The sequence below is a fragment of the Dipteris shenzhenensis genome, chromosome 3 (genome assembly GCF_047967505.1).
Source record: "Dipteris shenzhenensis isolate YYH24624 ecotype China chromosome 3, Dip_SZ_1.0, whole genome shotgun sequence".
Classification (NCBI taxonomy): domain Eukaryota; kingdom Viridiplantae; phylum Streptophyta; class Polypodiopsida; order Gleicheniales; family Dipteridaceae; genus Dipteris; species Dipteris shenzhenensis.
In genome coordinates, this window is record NC_141598.1 from 33,315,376 (window position 1) to 33,333,182 (window position 17,807).

General features: G+C 43.8%; 1 protein-coding gene across 1 annotated transcript in view; it reads right to left on the minus strand.

Moving 5' to 3' along the window:
• LOC147903685 (membrane-anchored ubiquitin-fold protein 3-like) overlaps positions 1 to 17,807 on the minus strand; it is a 33,187-nt gene that overhangs the window by 4,094 nt on the left and 11,286 nt on the right. The window contains exons 3-4 of the mRNA XM_087372555.1: positions 1,786 to 2,125; positions 1,382 to 1,549 (exon numbers count right to left, since the gene is read on the minus strand). Coding sequence (XP_087228681.1) covers positions 1,382 to 1,549; positions 1,786 to 1,915 — 298 coding nt within the window. The 5' untranslated portion in view covers positions 1,916 to 2,125. The remainder of the gene's footprint in view (positions 1 to 1,381; positions 1,550 to 1,785; positions 2,126 to 17,807) is intronic.

Consider the following 17,807-nt stretch of genomic DNA (forward strand, 5'->3'; position numbering starts at 1 on the left):
CTTGATTACAATCTCACAACACTTGTGCTCAGGATTCTCTCAAACCACAATCTAGTGTTTGATCCACAGCCCCTCCCTTGGCATACGGAGATCTAAGGTCCAACAAAGGTGCACGCAAATACATAGTTGGGCCTAGTGGGACAATCAAGGTAGCTCTAGTACACATACCGTATGGAAAATTCCATGCGATACAGTACGATAGCTCTATACTGTAAGATACATGTACCTCCCTTTTGGGAGGGAGGAGGTGGGTTTTTGTGTGGGGTAGGGGTGCACGTGTTGAGTAGGGATGCACTTTATTTTATTTATTTGTTTTTAAAGGGATTTGGTTCAGATGCGTTCCACTTCCTTTAAATATATATATGTAATTATACAACACTTTTGAGTTCCCTTTGTCGCTTTAATGAATTTAGCAATTGTTTGTGTACACCTGCCCCCTCCCCCCTTCTCATCCCATCTCAAGGCCAGTTGTTCCCTTTTCGTTTAGCCCACATAGCCCCCTCTACACATCCGCCTCTCCAACCTATTGTCATTCTCATTGTCACACAATCCGTAGACTATAGAATGTAGACCTAAGTGATGACTCGTTGCTCTAATATGTTGTTCTAGCATGTTTTACAACCAAAGATCCACCATATTGCACGTTCAAGAAGCTGTCTTCAGTCTACAAGCATTCTGGCAGAGTAGAAATAAGCGAAATTTTGATCATAAAGAGGCCGTTTTTAAGAGAATTCCCATAGATACTTTAATTTCAGCCCATACCATGCTTGGATGACCAATTTTCAGAAGTAGAACAAACCAAGATACAACCTGAACCAAAACTAATTTGAAACTGAGAAATTTCAGAAGATAATTCATCAAAGATCCACCATATTCTTCTCACCCATACTGCATGTTGGAGCCGATGTCTTGAGTAGAATAGCAATCTGGCACCGTCTGAGAAGGACTGGGGACTATGAAAGGTCACTGAAACTCGCAACCAAAGGAGTGCGAGGACAGGAGTAGGAGCAGTGTTTGTGCTCACCATAGAGCATCCAGGGCAGCGGACTGCTGTGGGTTTTGGGATCTCTTGTGTTTGACTCGGATTTGTGCAATATATTCTAAGGCATTTTTTAACTCCTTTACTGTTGTCTATCTCCTGAGTTTGGTGTTTGTGAGCTCTACCTTGTGCACACATAAAGTTGAAGGTTTGAATTACAACATTCCCTTCTCCACTCTAAGATTCTTTTGTTGCACACACATTATCCATTTACTATTTCCGCAACGTGGATTCTTATCCATGACAATCACTCCAATGATACCTAAATTACCAAGGTAAGAGGAAGAACAGTCATTTCTTTTACTTTGTCAACGTTCTACCACGGGTGTTTTGTGCACGTACCAAGACCCTTGTCAGAAGCAGGCCGCACGACCACATGCATTGTGATGACTCCACCAGGAAGTTCAGCAACAGGCACCCTAGACTCTCCAAGCGTCTTGTTGTTCTCCAGTATTTTCCCAGCATTGATCAATTTCATATCATTGATCGTCTTAGGTTTATTCTCCTTGTCTGGATATAATCAAGAATAACAAAGCATATGCACGAAGAATTAAGCCACGCACACCCACTACCAACAAATCAGCAAGAGAAAGAGGCAGTTAAATAAGCTCAGCCCACCATGACTACTCATAGATTAGAGACTATGGATACAGAAGAAATTTCTTATGGTATTCAAAAACAGAATAGCTTGGCAAAAGCCCCTTCAAGAAAATATGGCATTGTGTTTGTCAATTACAAATCAATACCTTTAGGCCATTGTGCAAGGATGCTCTCTTTCAGGCTTGCAACAGTTGTAACAGGAGCATATTTATTAGGGCCAATGTCTGTACCATCATATAGACGAAATCTGAGCTCCAATAGCTCCTCAACAGCCATCGTTTCTCTGAATCAAAAGACTAGTACCTTGGCTAGGCAAGCCCTTTGATTCAGGCCTCTAGCACTCCCTATAAAAACGTGATTTCCTTGATCTTCAAATATATTGGTTCAATACTTTTTTTAAAGGTGTTTGTTCTCATGCCCCGGCCCCTGCACACTTTCTTAAACCTTGAATCTGTGCCAATTTTCTGATCCAACCAAGTACTAATCCTAGCAACACATTTCACAGATTTTAGAGAGTTATTAGTCAAAGCACCTCAATTGAGAACATGATTAAAGACATACGAACCCACACACACTGATGAGACCATGAAAGCTAATGTTCCAAATATAGCATTGGCTACCCAATCAAATCAATGGGCCTTGTAATTGCAATTTACGGAGCTGTTGATTAGAACAAATACACAGCAAGCATATGTTGTACCATTCACCCACAATACATTGAAGTCATGGGCAAGTTAAAACCAGACAATGGTTGTCAAAGAATGGAAGAGACAACTTACTGTGTGAGTTAATGCAAGTAGGACTGCTCACATGCACACTTGAGGATCTAGTGAATCGTGATGACAATGCTAGAGATTACATCATCCTTCGTAAGGTCTCAAATCAAAAGAGCAACCATCTAATTATCATGACATAGAAGAGAACAACTTTGTAAGCATTTACACAAAACCATTTCTTCAACATGCAAACACGCATCATCGTGACGTGTCTACATCATGATTCATAATACAGTTATTCTGTAATGTCGATAGGCTGGAACAGGCTATACAGAACTGTGGCAGGGTTCCAGGGCTTGAACATATCCCGAGCAGAGGTGGGATCATCAGGGCTGAAACGCACCTGACCTGCAGTTATTTTGGGCCAGGTTTGGGCCTGAGAAGACCCTGACTGTAGCATAGAAGTGCCTGGGCCAGTGGCTTGATGCCATGTGACCAGGCAGGCAACGTTGAGCTGGTCAAAGCCAGCCAGCCGGGTCGATTGGAGCAGAACAGGGTAGGCCCCACAGACTGAGGGGTCGGCCAATCTGGTCTGTTGACTTGGAAGGGCTCTTGGCCCCTATAAAAGGAGAGCCCTTGGGGCTCATATCACATTCATTGGAAGAGCCTTTCAGTGAGCAGTTTGGAGCAGCACAGATCCGGCTGAGTGCAGCAGACAAGGAGCCCACAAGGTGTCTTCATCGTAGGCTGACTATCAGGGCAGCGAGGAGTACAGATCAAAGGCCTCACCATTGGTGGCGTTCAGAGCAGCAAGGAGGTCAAGCACTCCCTTACTTGTGGCTGTCCAGGAGGATGTGTTTGAGGGGCATGACGACAAGGCCCACCTAAGCTCATAGGGAGCACGCAGGCCGAGTTTTTTGGGAAAGCACTCTGCTAATAGAGGGTGACACGTTGGACATTGCTTTAGTATCGTGTCCATTGTGGACGGAAATATAACTTTGGTTGGTTCTACATCTCTCCTGTCCATTGTCCATTTACTTGCTGCACATCAACATTAAGTACACGTAAGGAATTCCACAAATAAGCACCACTGTGTAAGTTCCTGGGCTCTATTAGTCTTCTGCTGCGTATACCCTTTGTTCTCATTATTTCTCTGATGGAAGTTCACAAGTGGTGGATCTTGAAGGCAAGGACCTTGCTGAAGGACGACCTTGATTCAAAGCTTGAGGGAATCATCTTCTACGTCTGATGTATGGTCCCCTTGCGAGAAGGAGAGAGACTCAGATTCAGGCAGGTGTACGACTTTCTACCTATCTCTTTTAGTTCATTTGTCATGGCCGCCAAGTATCTGATCCCGAACTTTGGGGAAATGGGTAAGTTGGAAGGGACTAATTACCCCCATGAAAGATGAAAGTCTAGAGCCATTTGGTGGTGAGATCGACATGAGAGATTGCACGGGAATAGAGTTAAAGCCACAGCCCACGGTGACTGCACCGGCCACTGCAAACAACAGCGGTGGCAGCAATTATGGCACCTACGGATCCAGTAGCAACGAAGGATTGGATGACGACCTCATATCCAATTGGCAGAAATTTCCTTTGCCACGTGGACCATATTGAAGGGAATGTACAAGGTAAACAACGACATGAGGATTCTCGACCTCAAGATGGAGCTCTACGGCATGAGCATGAAGGTGATCACTGACAAACTCTTAGCAGTTGGTCAAGCAACAGCCATGCTTCCCAGGAACTACAAACCTTTCGTCACGACGATGATGGTAGGGCAAAGGGCAATGCCAGTGACATTTGAGGAGCTGGTACCATTGCTTCTACAAGAGGAAGCTCGGGAACTAAAGTATGATGGATCCAGTGAGATACCCTTTATGCCAAGGGCAAGGGCAAGGGCAAGCCACCTTACGGCAATCCCAAGAAGAAGGATGTCAAATCTGAGAATGAGGGGGATGCTTCTGATGATGAGAACAAGAAGAAAAGAAAGAAACAAAAGAAGTACTCCTATCGTGATACGCCATGACATTTTGCCAAGGACTCCGATCAAGATTCAGAGGAGGCAAAAGCACAGGTGGTAACAAGAGAGCTTTTCTTGAAGAAGAGTCGAATGCCTTTGTGAAGGTGAAGGACAGCATTGACTGCTCCCCCTTTGATCCATCCTCCTTGCTGCCCTGATAGTCAGCCTACGATGAAGATACCTTGTGAGCTCCTTGTCTGCTGCACTTAGTCTGCATCTCTACTGCTCCACATCGCTCCGTCAATATTGACTGCGTTTCAGAGTAGCAAGGAGGTCAAGCACTACTTGTGGGCCTAAAGTGAGTTTGTGGGTCATGACGATGAGGCCCACGTAAGCTCATAGGGAGCATGCAGACCAAGTGTTTTGGGAGTGCCACGGAGGTAGGAGAACAATTGTTGTTTATGTAGGGTTTCACATCTAGATAGCACTCTGCTACTAGAGGATGACACACTGGGCATTGCTTTTGTATTGTCTATTGTACGTTTTGTTGGTTCCACATCTCTCCTATCCATTGTCCATTTACTTGCTGCACATCTACATTAACTACACATAACAAAAGAAGTTTTGGATTCCACATACAAGCACCACTGCGTGAGTTATTGCGCTCTATTAGTCGTCCACTACATATACCCTCTCTTGTCATTATTTCTAACAGTATGCACTTGCTATTATTGAACAACAGAGGACCTGCAGAAACTAAAGGTGAATGAAAGAGAATGTGAAAGAGAGCAATCACGGTCCCCTGCTGATGGGCACACCCAAATCTAATTCCTGTTACCTTCCTATCGGAGCAAGCTTTAGTTCTGAGGAGAGACAAATTCAATGTAAAATTTGTACATAGGGTGGAAAAGTCAAGTTGGGGGTTAGGGAAGTACAGGGAAGGAAACGGTTGTTAAAAAAAACTCTCATATCCCTCTCCTTATGAATAGCCTTTAGCATGTTGCCCGTCACAAGCTCTATTGGGCCACTTCTGATATAATAGTAAGGCAAACAAACCAATAGGTGGCCAATTGATCACACTGAACAGCTAATGTATGATTGAAATGACTTCATCACCAAAATCTGCTCTAGATATTTACAAGCAAGCAGGAAAATAGACTAATTAGGCAGTTCTATGCAATGGCTCCAGGAAAAGATAAGTCAATCAATCCTCTGTGTGTTGGTACACAGTTATCCATTCAATACAGAAAGATGGCAGTGAAAAGTTGACCAAGTTCTTGCATGGAATCCACATGCATATCAACTGGTAGGTCCAAAGTTTTAAATAACAGACTAAAATTCAACATATGGGCTTACTGCTACCTTGAGCTTTGCATGAGGTGGGTCACAAAGGTAGAACAGTGACCAACGACCTGAAGCCTTCACATGGCACCTAGATACGCAACAACCAACAGCCAAACATATAGCGGTATGTGCAATCCAAAAGAAAAACGAAGGCAAAACAAGGAGCATCTTTGGTATCAATACCATAAGCAAGGCCACAACAAGAGAATTTTCCTAACCTGCATACACCCACACACAAACCACTCCATAGACATCCTCTTCATCAACCTTAGGAACAACCTACACAGTCACAACGAAGGCAAATTCTCCAAAAACAGTCCAAAAGGTAGTGACATCCAATTGTTAGTGCCATGAACGATTAGAAGAGCAATTGGCAAGAAGCATTTGTTCAAGGCAACCTAGGGTTTGGCAAAAGCTCATTCAGGAGACACAATCACTACAGAAGAGGATGTCACACGCCATATAGAAAAATTTTACATACTAACACATGTGCATACACACACATCTTTAAAAGTCTTGTAAGAACCCTACTACTAATGCATCCAAATGGGAAAGTCAAGGATCCTTATGCCCTTTACAGGCCCATATATGGGACTTTAAGGATTTACAATCTCATATGGGGCATTGTGAATTCCAATAGACACCTTCTGGATCCTCATCAGTCCCAAATATCGGACATGTCACAAATCTAGTTAACAAATACTAGATGCAAACATGTGTCTCTAGTCCATGCAATTCATGGGAAAGTGAAATTTGGTTCATGTCAAAGTATACAGCAGAAAATGAATGGAGAGAGAATGCAAACGGAGTATGAGATCTGGCCGGAACAACTGCATCAACAATTGTCACTATGATGTTCGGGTCTCCATGCTGGCAATCTACTACAACCCCCAGGGTCTCCGTGCAACTCATCCACCAACCACTGCTATGACACGGACAAGCCCCCTCTATGCCTGCCAGTCCTTTACGTCCAAACAAGTAAACAGCCTGCATAGAGTCCACCCAAACCAAGGGGGAACTGACTCATGTGGCTCAAGGTCCTGCCTGGAAACTTGCCTCGTAAAACACCTATGCCCCAACAGCAGGATCTACTGTTACCCTACCTCCTGCCAGCAATTCTCCTTATGGAACCGAAAAGCTTGCTCCGCAGCTTATGAACATAATCCCAACACCGAGTGCAGCACGTGCTCGAGCTTTTTCTAGCTTGCCGCATGCCCTCTTAACAAGCACCAAGACATGTGTTAAAGAACACTCCCAAGGCCCATAAAATTGCTGGTAGAAAACTGTCCACACATGAAGCTGCTGAAAACATAAAATCTGATTTTCTTTAGCAAGTGATTGGCAACCAGCAATGCAACGCGTGAACCTTTAGAAAACAACAACCAGATTTTCCTTGCAACTAGATTGCAACCAGCACGGACATGTGATTAACTTTGAGCAACTTGAATTGCAAGGGAAACCAAAGGCCAAATGACTATCTATGACAAAGGTTGGCTGCAGTTTGCAGGATCCTTTCCATCCAACCGTCACCTTGCCTTCATCACACACTTGCGGTGCCGCTCGCCTTCCCCTTGCTCTGTGCTTTACCTCACCAACTTCCTTTGCCGCTGCTCCACCAGCTCGCCATGGAGACCCTTGCTCCAGCGATGCTTGTGCCATTTGCTTCACTTTCATCTTGGGTGAACGTATTCAGAGGATTGGATGCTATTAGGGCAGCACAACTTCAGCCCTCTCCTAAACAAAACACCCTGATCTAGTGATACTTGTGCCCTTTGCTTCACCTCGGTTGCTATAGCCCAAAATCGTCGACCCGCAACCTCACGTTGCCCGACATGCACTGCCCATAACCTTGCTTGCGCTTTGCCAACGTGATTCAGCTGAACCTGTGATTCCATCAACCATGACCTTAGTGGAATTTCACTCAGCTCGCCGATTCTATTGCATCCGTCAACTGTGCGATCATTACAACTACCACTCATGCATTGCGGCTTTGTCCATGGCTGCTCAAACCATCACTATCTCACTACAACTTGCCATTTGCCAAATGCTTGTACATTCTCGACGCAATACCTCCCGTACCAACCTCATAACAATGATGTCATCAACCATCATGAAATGGAACAATGTCGCAAGTTGGTTGTCGACCCTGTCAGATCCATGCAGCTCCTTACAACTACTGCCGCTCACAAACTAAACAAAACTATGTTCTCCGCCATGCTCAAACTCCACGTCCAAAAATCTCTCCCCTCCTCCACTAGGATCCTAGCCAACCATTGGCTCTTATACCATGTCAAAGTATGCAACGGAAAATGAATGGAGAGAGAATGCAAATGGTGCATGAGATCTAGCCTGAACAACTACTGTATACCAATGGAGGAGAAACGTGGACAACACTGCTGTCCCAGAACTACAAAGAAGCCTGAAGAACTACTGGGGGGCACACTAACAAGTGCTCCAAGACAAGGCGCCTAGAACTGCAAGCTCACACCCGAAAGAAAGGGAAGGGGTCCTATAAATAAGACAGGTGTCCCCAAGGTAGGAGGTCGGCCCTAGGCTGGTTGGCTAGCCAATGATGGACCAACCTATTGGCCCTAGTCGGCCAGCTTGGCGTATGTTGCCTACCTCTGGCCCCTGTGGCCCCCCTCTAGCTACCCCAAACTCAGCGTCAACTCAGGCAAACAGCATGCTCCTGACACTCACCCATCTAGCCTTACTCAGGGCAGGCACACCCACAACAAGGCCCTCACTCTACTACAAACCCCATTGACAGTTCATGGTTTCCCTAGGATAAATGGAAATTTTGCGAAGAATGTGTTCATTGCAAACAATATACTTATACTCAAGGAGAAACATTTGGTTCACTATGATCACACGAGATGTATACTCCGCCCCTTCATTGGGTGCATATCCGTTGGAGGTCAACATCTCCTAATGTCACCTAGAGAGAGAGGGTCTTGCTTGTGGGTGACCCCGCCCAATGAGAGGCTAGGGTAGATATGTGAGGGCCTGTGTTGTGGGTGTGCCCGCCCCCTCCATGAGGGTAGTCTAGGGTAGGTATTGCTCCCCCTCTTGATCCACATGCTGTCCCATGGCAGCACTTGTGTAGGCACACCATGCTACAAATGGGGAGGCCTAGGGGCTGGAGGGAGGCATGCTGGTCGGCCCTGGAGAAGGGTTATGGCGCTGGATATCATCCCCTGATAGGGCATGGAGGAGGGCAGGGCAGTCAGCTCTCTAGGGGCCCTTTTTGGCAGGGCTGCAACCCATACATAGCCCTAGTTATAGGCTAGGGGGTCGGCCCCCTAGAGGCCTCTACCTCGGCTGTTTTGAGTAGGTGGATGTTTTGAGCAGGTGGGTCGCCCTGCCTATCCAGGAGGGTGAGGAGCTATATATAGGCCCCCCCTCACTCCTTGTTTCCGATCTCATCTGTGGAGCAGTTCTCCCATTGAGCAGTAGAGGTTTTCCCCAGCAGGCTGAGGGTTTTGGCCTGAGATCACTTGCAGTTCTCTCTGTTTTCCCTTCTCCCTCTCAGTGTAGTGTGTGTGTGAGGCGTGCTCTCTCTCTCTCTTTCTGTTCATTTCCGCTGCACCTCTCACAATACCATCATTGGGAGCAAGCAGATACTTTGTTTCTTTCCATGATGACTAAACCAAAAAAAATCCATGTACAAGAGGCTGAAGACATTTCAGGCATTCAAATTCTTCAAGGCAATGGCAAAAGCAGCTCTTTCTCATTTACTCCAAACTTCTTTCCCAATCTCTCATACATTCTACCTCCTTGCTGAAGGTCATTGGCTGAACAGCTTGCTGTCCCATGTGTGCAATTGTAATTCACCTATTGGCATTACTTGTGAAATCGTGAATTGTTCCATGCACTCTTACTAATTGGTGATTACATCTGCGAGCTTCCACTTTATTTGGTTTGATATTTTTATTCTAAACACCTTGTGCTAGCACCTAGATTTGTAATTTGCATCTGGATATCATTTATAGATACATAGATAACAAACTTCAGTTGAACAACTAACAATTATTTTTTGTATTGTCATTTGCTCTATGGCTGTCTTCACTGCGATTTGATTCCGCACACTTCCTACAGGCTATGGATATTTTGAGTTGACAGATAGACACATAGACTATTCGGTTTACAATTTGCATTAGAAGTGTTGGTCTGAACACTAGACTGACTCTAATATGAAAAAACACACAAGTCCTGCATTTCACTGCTGATCAATTTCAGCATCGCGAAAAGCTGGGCGTTTACTACATCTTGGAGATTCCTAGCAAAATTTTGACACAAGTCGGTTCATCCACACACTTGCAACAACTTAAAGACTTTGCATCTCTTGCAAACCAACATTATATACCTTTGTAAGACTAGAATAAGTCCAATCATGTTGTTCTAAAGATAAAAAATCTACAGAGAAAATGAAAGAGAAGAAAAAAAGAGGTAAACAAAAACTTTTATGAAAAACAAAAGGAAGACATACTTAGCAAGCAAACCAACATTACTCCATCACTACCCACGCTGGTCCACCCTGACTCTTCATAAATGTAGATTCTTAAAAAGCAATTTTCAGTTGCAATCTAAAATTTGTTATTTGAATGTGTTATAAGTGTTTTATGCTTCCTAGGGAGGGCTATCACGGGGGATTAGGATCAAGTGAAGTCTGTTTTGGAGTATCTTATTTTGGTCATTAAAATAACAAACATTTCAAAACATATCATACTTCAAACGTCTCACTTGGTTGGAACTATTCTTGGAGTTGCTTTCTCCACAAAAGCAAAGTTCAAAGCAGCCAGCATCACAATTTGTAAGGCCACATGATTGAGGCTTCTCTTGAGAGAACCTGGGATGCTGGAGTCATAGCACAGCTATGTTTTGTGACACCAACAGCTGTATATGCTGCGCAAAGAATCATATGTTTCATGCAAGCACAAAGCTCATAGAAGTATGGTTTCATTTTATCAGGGAAAAGATTGCGTCACAAGGAAACAGATCTCATCTTCTGCACTACGAATCAGCAGCTTGTTGATATCTTTACAAAGCTATTGGGTGGCCAGAAATTTGAATGGTGCAGAGACATGATTGGGCTGCAGGATATCAAATTGAGCATTAAGGAAGTGTGTTACAATACAGCCAATTTAGCATACTCTTTGATGATATTTTTGGACCAGCCAGTGGTCGTTTTTTAATTCTAACATCAGTTAAGCTCAGTAGGGCGGGCAGCTTATGTACACAATAGGTCGATAAAATTTTTCGACTTGCCAAGCAATGCCACATCATCAAGGGTCCTAGAAACCCTATAAATGTACTTAGTTGTCTTGTCTTGTGTGTGCACATCTTGCATCAATACAAGCCAACCGTTTTCGTGTTCCCACTTGCTTCCTGCTGTCCTAATAGAAGGTGAACATACACAGCCGCTTAATGGCTAGGAAAATTTAGAAGGTAGCCATATGTAAGGAGCCGAAGCCCACGGATAAAATGGATATATAAAGTAAAGTGCTCAACATGCAGATCCAAATGAGTGGACGAGTGGGAGGAAAGCAATTGTGAGGTACTGTCCATGATAATGAATAATACAACCTCAAACAGTGAGATTCCGCACTTTATCAAGCAAATACTGCCTTTTAAGCTCAGACAACCCCTTTAAAAATGTATGAAATGAACAATCTGGTAAAAAATCATCACTCCAAAATCAATTGTTCACCATGGTGATAGAGGAAGGAGATCTCTACTAAGGTTGAAGGTAATCAACAATCAACTGGCAGCAATCGGTCATAAGGTGGATTTCGACCATGCTTGTATTGAATATGTTGCCCATAAACTTCAGAAGCTTTGTAATGAGAATCACAGCATCAAAATGGTTGAAGCCAATTATGTTCAAGACGTTGGGACCATGCTTGTACAAGAAGCATAGGACAAGAAAACCAAGAGAAGATGAAAGAATTCTTATGAGGATGGAGAGAATTCTGAGAGTGAGAAAAGAAAGAAAAGAAAGATATATAAATGTCCGTGAGAGGCCTCGTTGGCATATGGGACAAAGTGCAAAGTGCAAAATACACCAAAGGGAAAGAAAACTATTAAATTTAATAGTGGTCCATTTCAACCATTGAAATAAAAGTCTCCCAAATCTTTCTACATTGTGAGTATTTGCTGGGCTATTTTCTGTGCTGCGATGTTCCAATAGATGTGAGAGAGAGAGAGAGAGATATTAACGTCCACGAGAGACCTCGAGGGCCTATGGGACAAAGTGCACAAAAAAACGAACTCATACAAGCCTCAGTGGGCTGAAGCAAAGGGTATGCTAGGACCCTTGCTGAGTACTAGTCTATGCTAATAGATCATAATGATATCAATCAATCTATCCAGGCACTGGGACGAAACCGAAGCACGGTACAGTGATGTTCCTGAATTTCCTTAGGCTTGTTCTCCACCTACAGGCCACCATTTCCCTAGCCCTTTCTGCGGGGGTTTCCATTCTTCGAGCAAAAACCCCCGAGCGACGAGCGGACAAAAGGTAGGAGGGGTCAAAATATATAGGCTCAAGTCATTTTTGGGGAGCAAAAAAATCCAAATTATTTCAAGGAATATGTAAGTAAATATGAAATACTAATAAATAGACATAGATACAAATATACCTTTATATAATATATATATATAATGTCCAAGTGGTGACTTATTTTATCACTTTCAAAAATCCTTTCTTTTCCTTTCACCATTGGTTGGATCATGAAATTTTGAGCAAATATCCTCTTTATAGTTCCTCAGGATGACCTAAGAAAATAATATAATACTTTTTTAATAGACCCTCTAAGTGTATTTTTCCATAGGAATATGGTTTGAAGAGCTTGCCCCCCAACCCTATTCCGCCGGCGGAATACCCTTGGAGAGCCTACGCAGAAGGGGTCATAACTTTTGCTCCTTATCTCAGATTGAGGAGCTGTAAAAAGGAAAAATGTTCAAAATTTCATGATCTATGCAATGGTAGGCTTAAAATTATACTTTTGTGTTGGAAAGGTCACCTCCCCATCTGTAAGCCCCCATATGAGGAGAGCATGGGGGAGGGAGACCTAGGGCAGTACCCAACAGCAAAAGAGAGAAAGGGGCTGCCACATAGACAGCATCATGGCTGTCATGTGGGCAGCACATCTAGAACTATTATGTGCAGGACAGAGGGCCAGAAAAGTGCGGAAGCATGGCTGGGACAGATTGCGATGGATCTAGACAGGAGGCGCACTGTCTGCAGTAGGTTTTGGGGGGGGCTGGACCCTGTATTTATAGGGCATCTGCCCTTGAAAGGTGGGCCAAGGGCCCTTGTAATGAGTGCCCCAAAAGGGCAGCCCACAGTCCCATAAATAGGGAGCTGTGGGTCGGTTTTGGTCGGCCAGGGGCAGGTGGCTGAACCGACCAGCAGTCAGCCCTTTCTAGGGCTGCTGGGTCGGTTGGCTGGCCAGGCCCTTGAGGGCTATATAAGGAGGACATTCAGGCCTCATTTTATATCACTTGCAGCAGCAGATCCAGAGCAGAAAGGAGCAGCAGGCAGCCACCCTCTGGATCTACATTCAGGAGGATAGAGAGGTGCTAGCAGGGCTGCAGACTTAGCCAGGAGGCTGCCCACCTAGGCTGGTTTCCAGACAGCAAGGTGGAGAGGATCATTCTAGACAGAAAGTTTACTTACGCTCGAGGTGGAGCACGCGGACTCTAGTCTAGAGATAGCCAGCAAATAGGAGAAGGCCTTTGTGGTAAGATCAAAGGACCACACCATTGGTGGGACTCTGGATCTGTCACTCTTGTATTGTGTCCATAGTTGTGGACGGAAATATATTATTTGGTGGTTTCTCTATCTAGTTTGGTTCATTGTCTATTGATGAGTCTGCACACCTATTGAATGCACATAAGTAAAGAAGTTTGTGATTCCACACCCACACTGCACACTGTGTGAGCTCCTGGGCATTATTTCCGCTGCGTGTACCCTTTGTTGGTTCTTTTCTAACATTTTGATAGTTATAAAAGATAAAAAGTAAAAATTTCAAGATGTATATGAGAGTTACAACTTCTCCTTAATTCATATTATGATAGGAAGGAGTTCAATAGAGACCACATTTCCTTAAAAGTACTTAGGTTTGGAGAATTTGGAATATTTTGAAAATTCGTTCCTTGCCTTCCCATATTTGATAATGTATTAGAGATTAATTTATGATCGATTATAATGGCCTCAAGTATGAGGTTTCCAACAACTTTTTCCTACTCATCCAAGGAATATGGTATACATTGTTATATGAGAGCTTCAAATATGGGATTGCTAAAGATTAGGGAAACTCTTTTAAATTGACTTAATTACCATAATCCTCAAAACAGAGTATGGTAGGGAGGTATTTATAGGAGTTTCTAAAGTGTTCACTATTTGTTCATATATAGATGATGTTCTCTAAAATGAGGGTTATAATGAAAAATAAGTAAGTATATGGTTCCATAAATGAGAAATTTAGAAAGAATTGTATATTCCTTTGAGAAATATACAAGCATGGTTGGTGTCAAAAATTATCGCTCGGACTTTCCTGCTCGTAGGTTTTTGCTCGGAAAGTGTGCACATCCCCTTTTCTGCTGTAGCTTCCCCTCACTAGGGTGCACGTCCACCTTGAAGGAATTGTGAAGTTAGTGCTCCTATAGCCCGTGCCGACAATATATACACTCCGTGCTACCAAGATAGTGCGACTGGGTCCTGAAGGTGGGGATGGCACTCAATCCATCTATCATGTAGACCAAAAAGATAATCTCAATAGGAAATGCATGTCACCCCTCTTATCAACTATGCTACCATTCCCCAACTGAAGACCTACTCCATCCTCCACATCTAGCCACAGTCCTAAAAGACTGTACCATTGCTCTATGCCGCAAGATAGCTCCATAAGTAGTGGGTGATCATCTCAAGGTCCCGACTGCACAACATGACAAGTCTCATATATATATAATATATATCTTTGTAAGACTAGAATATATCCAATCATACAAATTTAGAAATTTTGTTGTTCTAAAGTCCAAAAATCTACACAGAAAATAAAAGAGAAAACGAAAGAGAAGAAAAAAGAGGTAACAAAAACTTTTTGAAAAACAAAATAACGACATACTTAGCAAGCAAAGCAACACTTATGTCGTCATCAGTGCCCAAGTATACTAGGTTTCTAAAGATGCGCGGAGTCCCATTTACCCTCATCTACAACAGCCACAGTCCTATGGGCAGGCCTATGTGGACCACAAACTGAAATAAGTGTGAAATCTTCCTTGATTGAAGGCTAGACCATAGACAGGACCAAAACCTTATCAGGGCCTCATGAGGCACCACCTACTCCAACCAGTGGCACTCTTGTGAAGGGCTCCAAGCGAGGCATCCAAGTGTAGCAGCCTACCAATGTAGGTAGTGTAGAAGAAGCGCACCTTTCTAGGCGCAATAAATGCCCAATCAAAGATGGTCATAACCACTCATCAGAATCCCACTGCATGTCACCCCTCTATCAACCATGCTGCCATTCCCCAACCAAGACCCACTCCATCCTCTGCATCTAGATACAATCCTAAAAGATGGTACCATTGCTCTATGCTGCAAGATAGCTCCACAAGTAGTGGGTGATCATCTTGAGGTCCCTACTGCACAGCGTGGCAAGTCCATTTACCCTCATCTGCACCAGCCACAGCCCTCTAGGTAGGCCTATGTTGACCACAAGCCAAAAAAAGTATGAAATCTTCCTTGAGTGAAGAAGCTAGACCATAGACGGGACCAAAACCTGATAAGGGCCTCATGAAGCACCTACTGCTCCAACCAATGCTACTCTCGTGAACGGCTCCAAGCGAAGCATCCAAGTGTAGCAACCTACCAATGTAGTAATGTAGGAGGACACCTTTCTAGGCGCTCTAGATGCCCAATCCGAGATGGTCAAAACCACTTGCCCGAATCCCATCGCACTTCTCTCTGGTTAGACGCAAAGCTACGACCAGGAGACGTACCAGGACTGCACCCTTGAGGGGCCGACAGCGCTCTATTGCTGACCTCATACCTCCACTGCCTCATCCATCCTGATGTCTTGCTACTGATGATGATGATGATGATGTCAATGCTAATGCTGAGTTTGATACTTTTAGTCGACTATCGACATGACTATGTTGTACTTAGGACTTAGTACTGCCATTCTGCATTTTTTTGCATTCTGCATTGGTGTGGATGCTCATTTAGTAGCTCCACTACCACAGCTCATTGTATCAGGTTTTTCACAGTCTCATAGACCCATCGGTCTTCCGAAGACTTTAATAAACTTTCTTTCTTTCTTTCTTTCTGGCTTGTCCTCCCATAGCCATAAGCGTCACTAAGAGTACTCCTCTCTATATGGTTTGGGGTCCATAGCCCATCTCCATCCTAGACAACCAATCTTAACACTTAATGGAGTCCAAAAAGACAACATCCCACCGATCTCTGTCCCTAAGCTTAGACTCCAACTAAAGCAGCCCTTCATGGCCAAATACTGAAGAAGGCCAAATAAGACAAGTCAAAGTCATAAACCATGAGAAGGATTGAGTGGGATGCTGATCTTGGAGACCTAAGCATACCAAAGTCTGGCATCTGGAACCTTGCTAAGCCTGTCAAACGCCTGTGGAACACCACCCCATGGAAAAGCTGAAGAACAACTATGCTATGGAACATTCCGTAGGCCATTCCATTACTACATGTCGCCATCAAATCAATTTGGGACAAAGAGCATTTTGCAATTTGTTGTTTCTTGCATAGTCAATTCACCGTTAGGTTTGGAGTTGGTGCACTTGGATGCTTCCACTATACCCACTATACCCACAATGCTAGAGATAGCATCCACAGCACGTTACCAAGGATGTTCGCCATATCATATGCAATAAGCTACTTATGATAGAGAATCGCGGCCTACACTACCTACGCTATGTATGACAGAAGGCTAACTTGGTTTACCTACAATACTTGTGACAGAAGGCGACTTACGGCAACCTACACTTACAAACGGTACCTCTAACTACAGCAACCTAAGCACTTAGCAAGCAACACAAGCCATACTACCCACACTAGCCGTGACCAAAGCTGGCCTTGCTACCTCCTGGCACACATGCATGGAACTAGCGGTAAAACCCATAGGCTAAACCACGCACGATAGAACGCATACTACTGGTGAGTGCTTTGTATATGCATTTCCTTCTATGTGCAACATCTAATTTTGATGTACTTTTTTGCGTCAACAAACAACATCAAACACTTCAGATTGCCATGCCTCCTCCACGCTCCGATGCCCACTCTCAAGAACCCCAAGGAGCAGCTTGCAAGTGGTTCACGCAATTAGAGATGCTGCTATTAAAGGAAGCCAAAGACAGGCAATTAAGTGAGGCTGCAAGCTCACTTGCTTTCACGTTTGAAAGCTTTCGCAAATGCACCCTCTTCATGTGCCAAGCAACGTGTTTGAGCAATTGGTAATGCTCGAGCTTCTATGACTTCATAGCACAAGGTTTTGCGAGTGCAAACTTAAAACTATTCCAATTTCTACTATGCCTTCTATATCAACATCCATTCTTAGAAAAGGGTAAGACAAAAGCTTCTGTGACTATCACATGGCACCTTTGTAGGAAGGCAAACAATGGGATGCTTTTTAATAGTGGTGACACTACCTTGAACCAAGCCCATACTCCATATTACATGGATATTCCCTCTTACATGCTTCCATCTTATGATGGCCTTGACAACCAAGATTTTTAGAAGGGGAGAAGCACAGCCTAGAGTAGGCTTTGAAGCTTATCAAAGAGGAATGGAAGACATTTGGTAGTTGATAGGTGATGGTTGGAGTGATACGTGTAGTTGCCCCTACTTCTTGAATTCCATTGATAGCTCGGAGGGTGGAAAGAAAGCATACAAGTTGGCACATTTGTGGAGTGAGGCAATTGACGAGATAGGGACTGAACATGTGATGCAATTCATTGCAGATGGGGAGAATTCCAATAGGGTGACAAGTCAAATTGTGGAAGCACAATATGCCAAGCTCACTCACATTGTTAGAATAACCTATTAAGGACATAGGGAAGCTAGGTTGGTTGCATCCTATCTTTGATTTTGCAAAGGATATCATCACTTTATC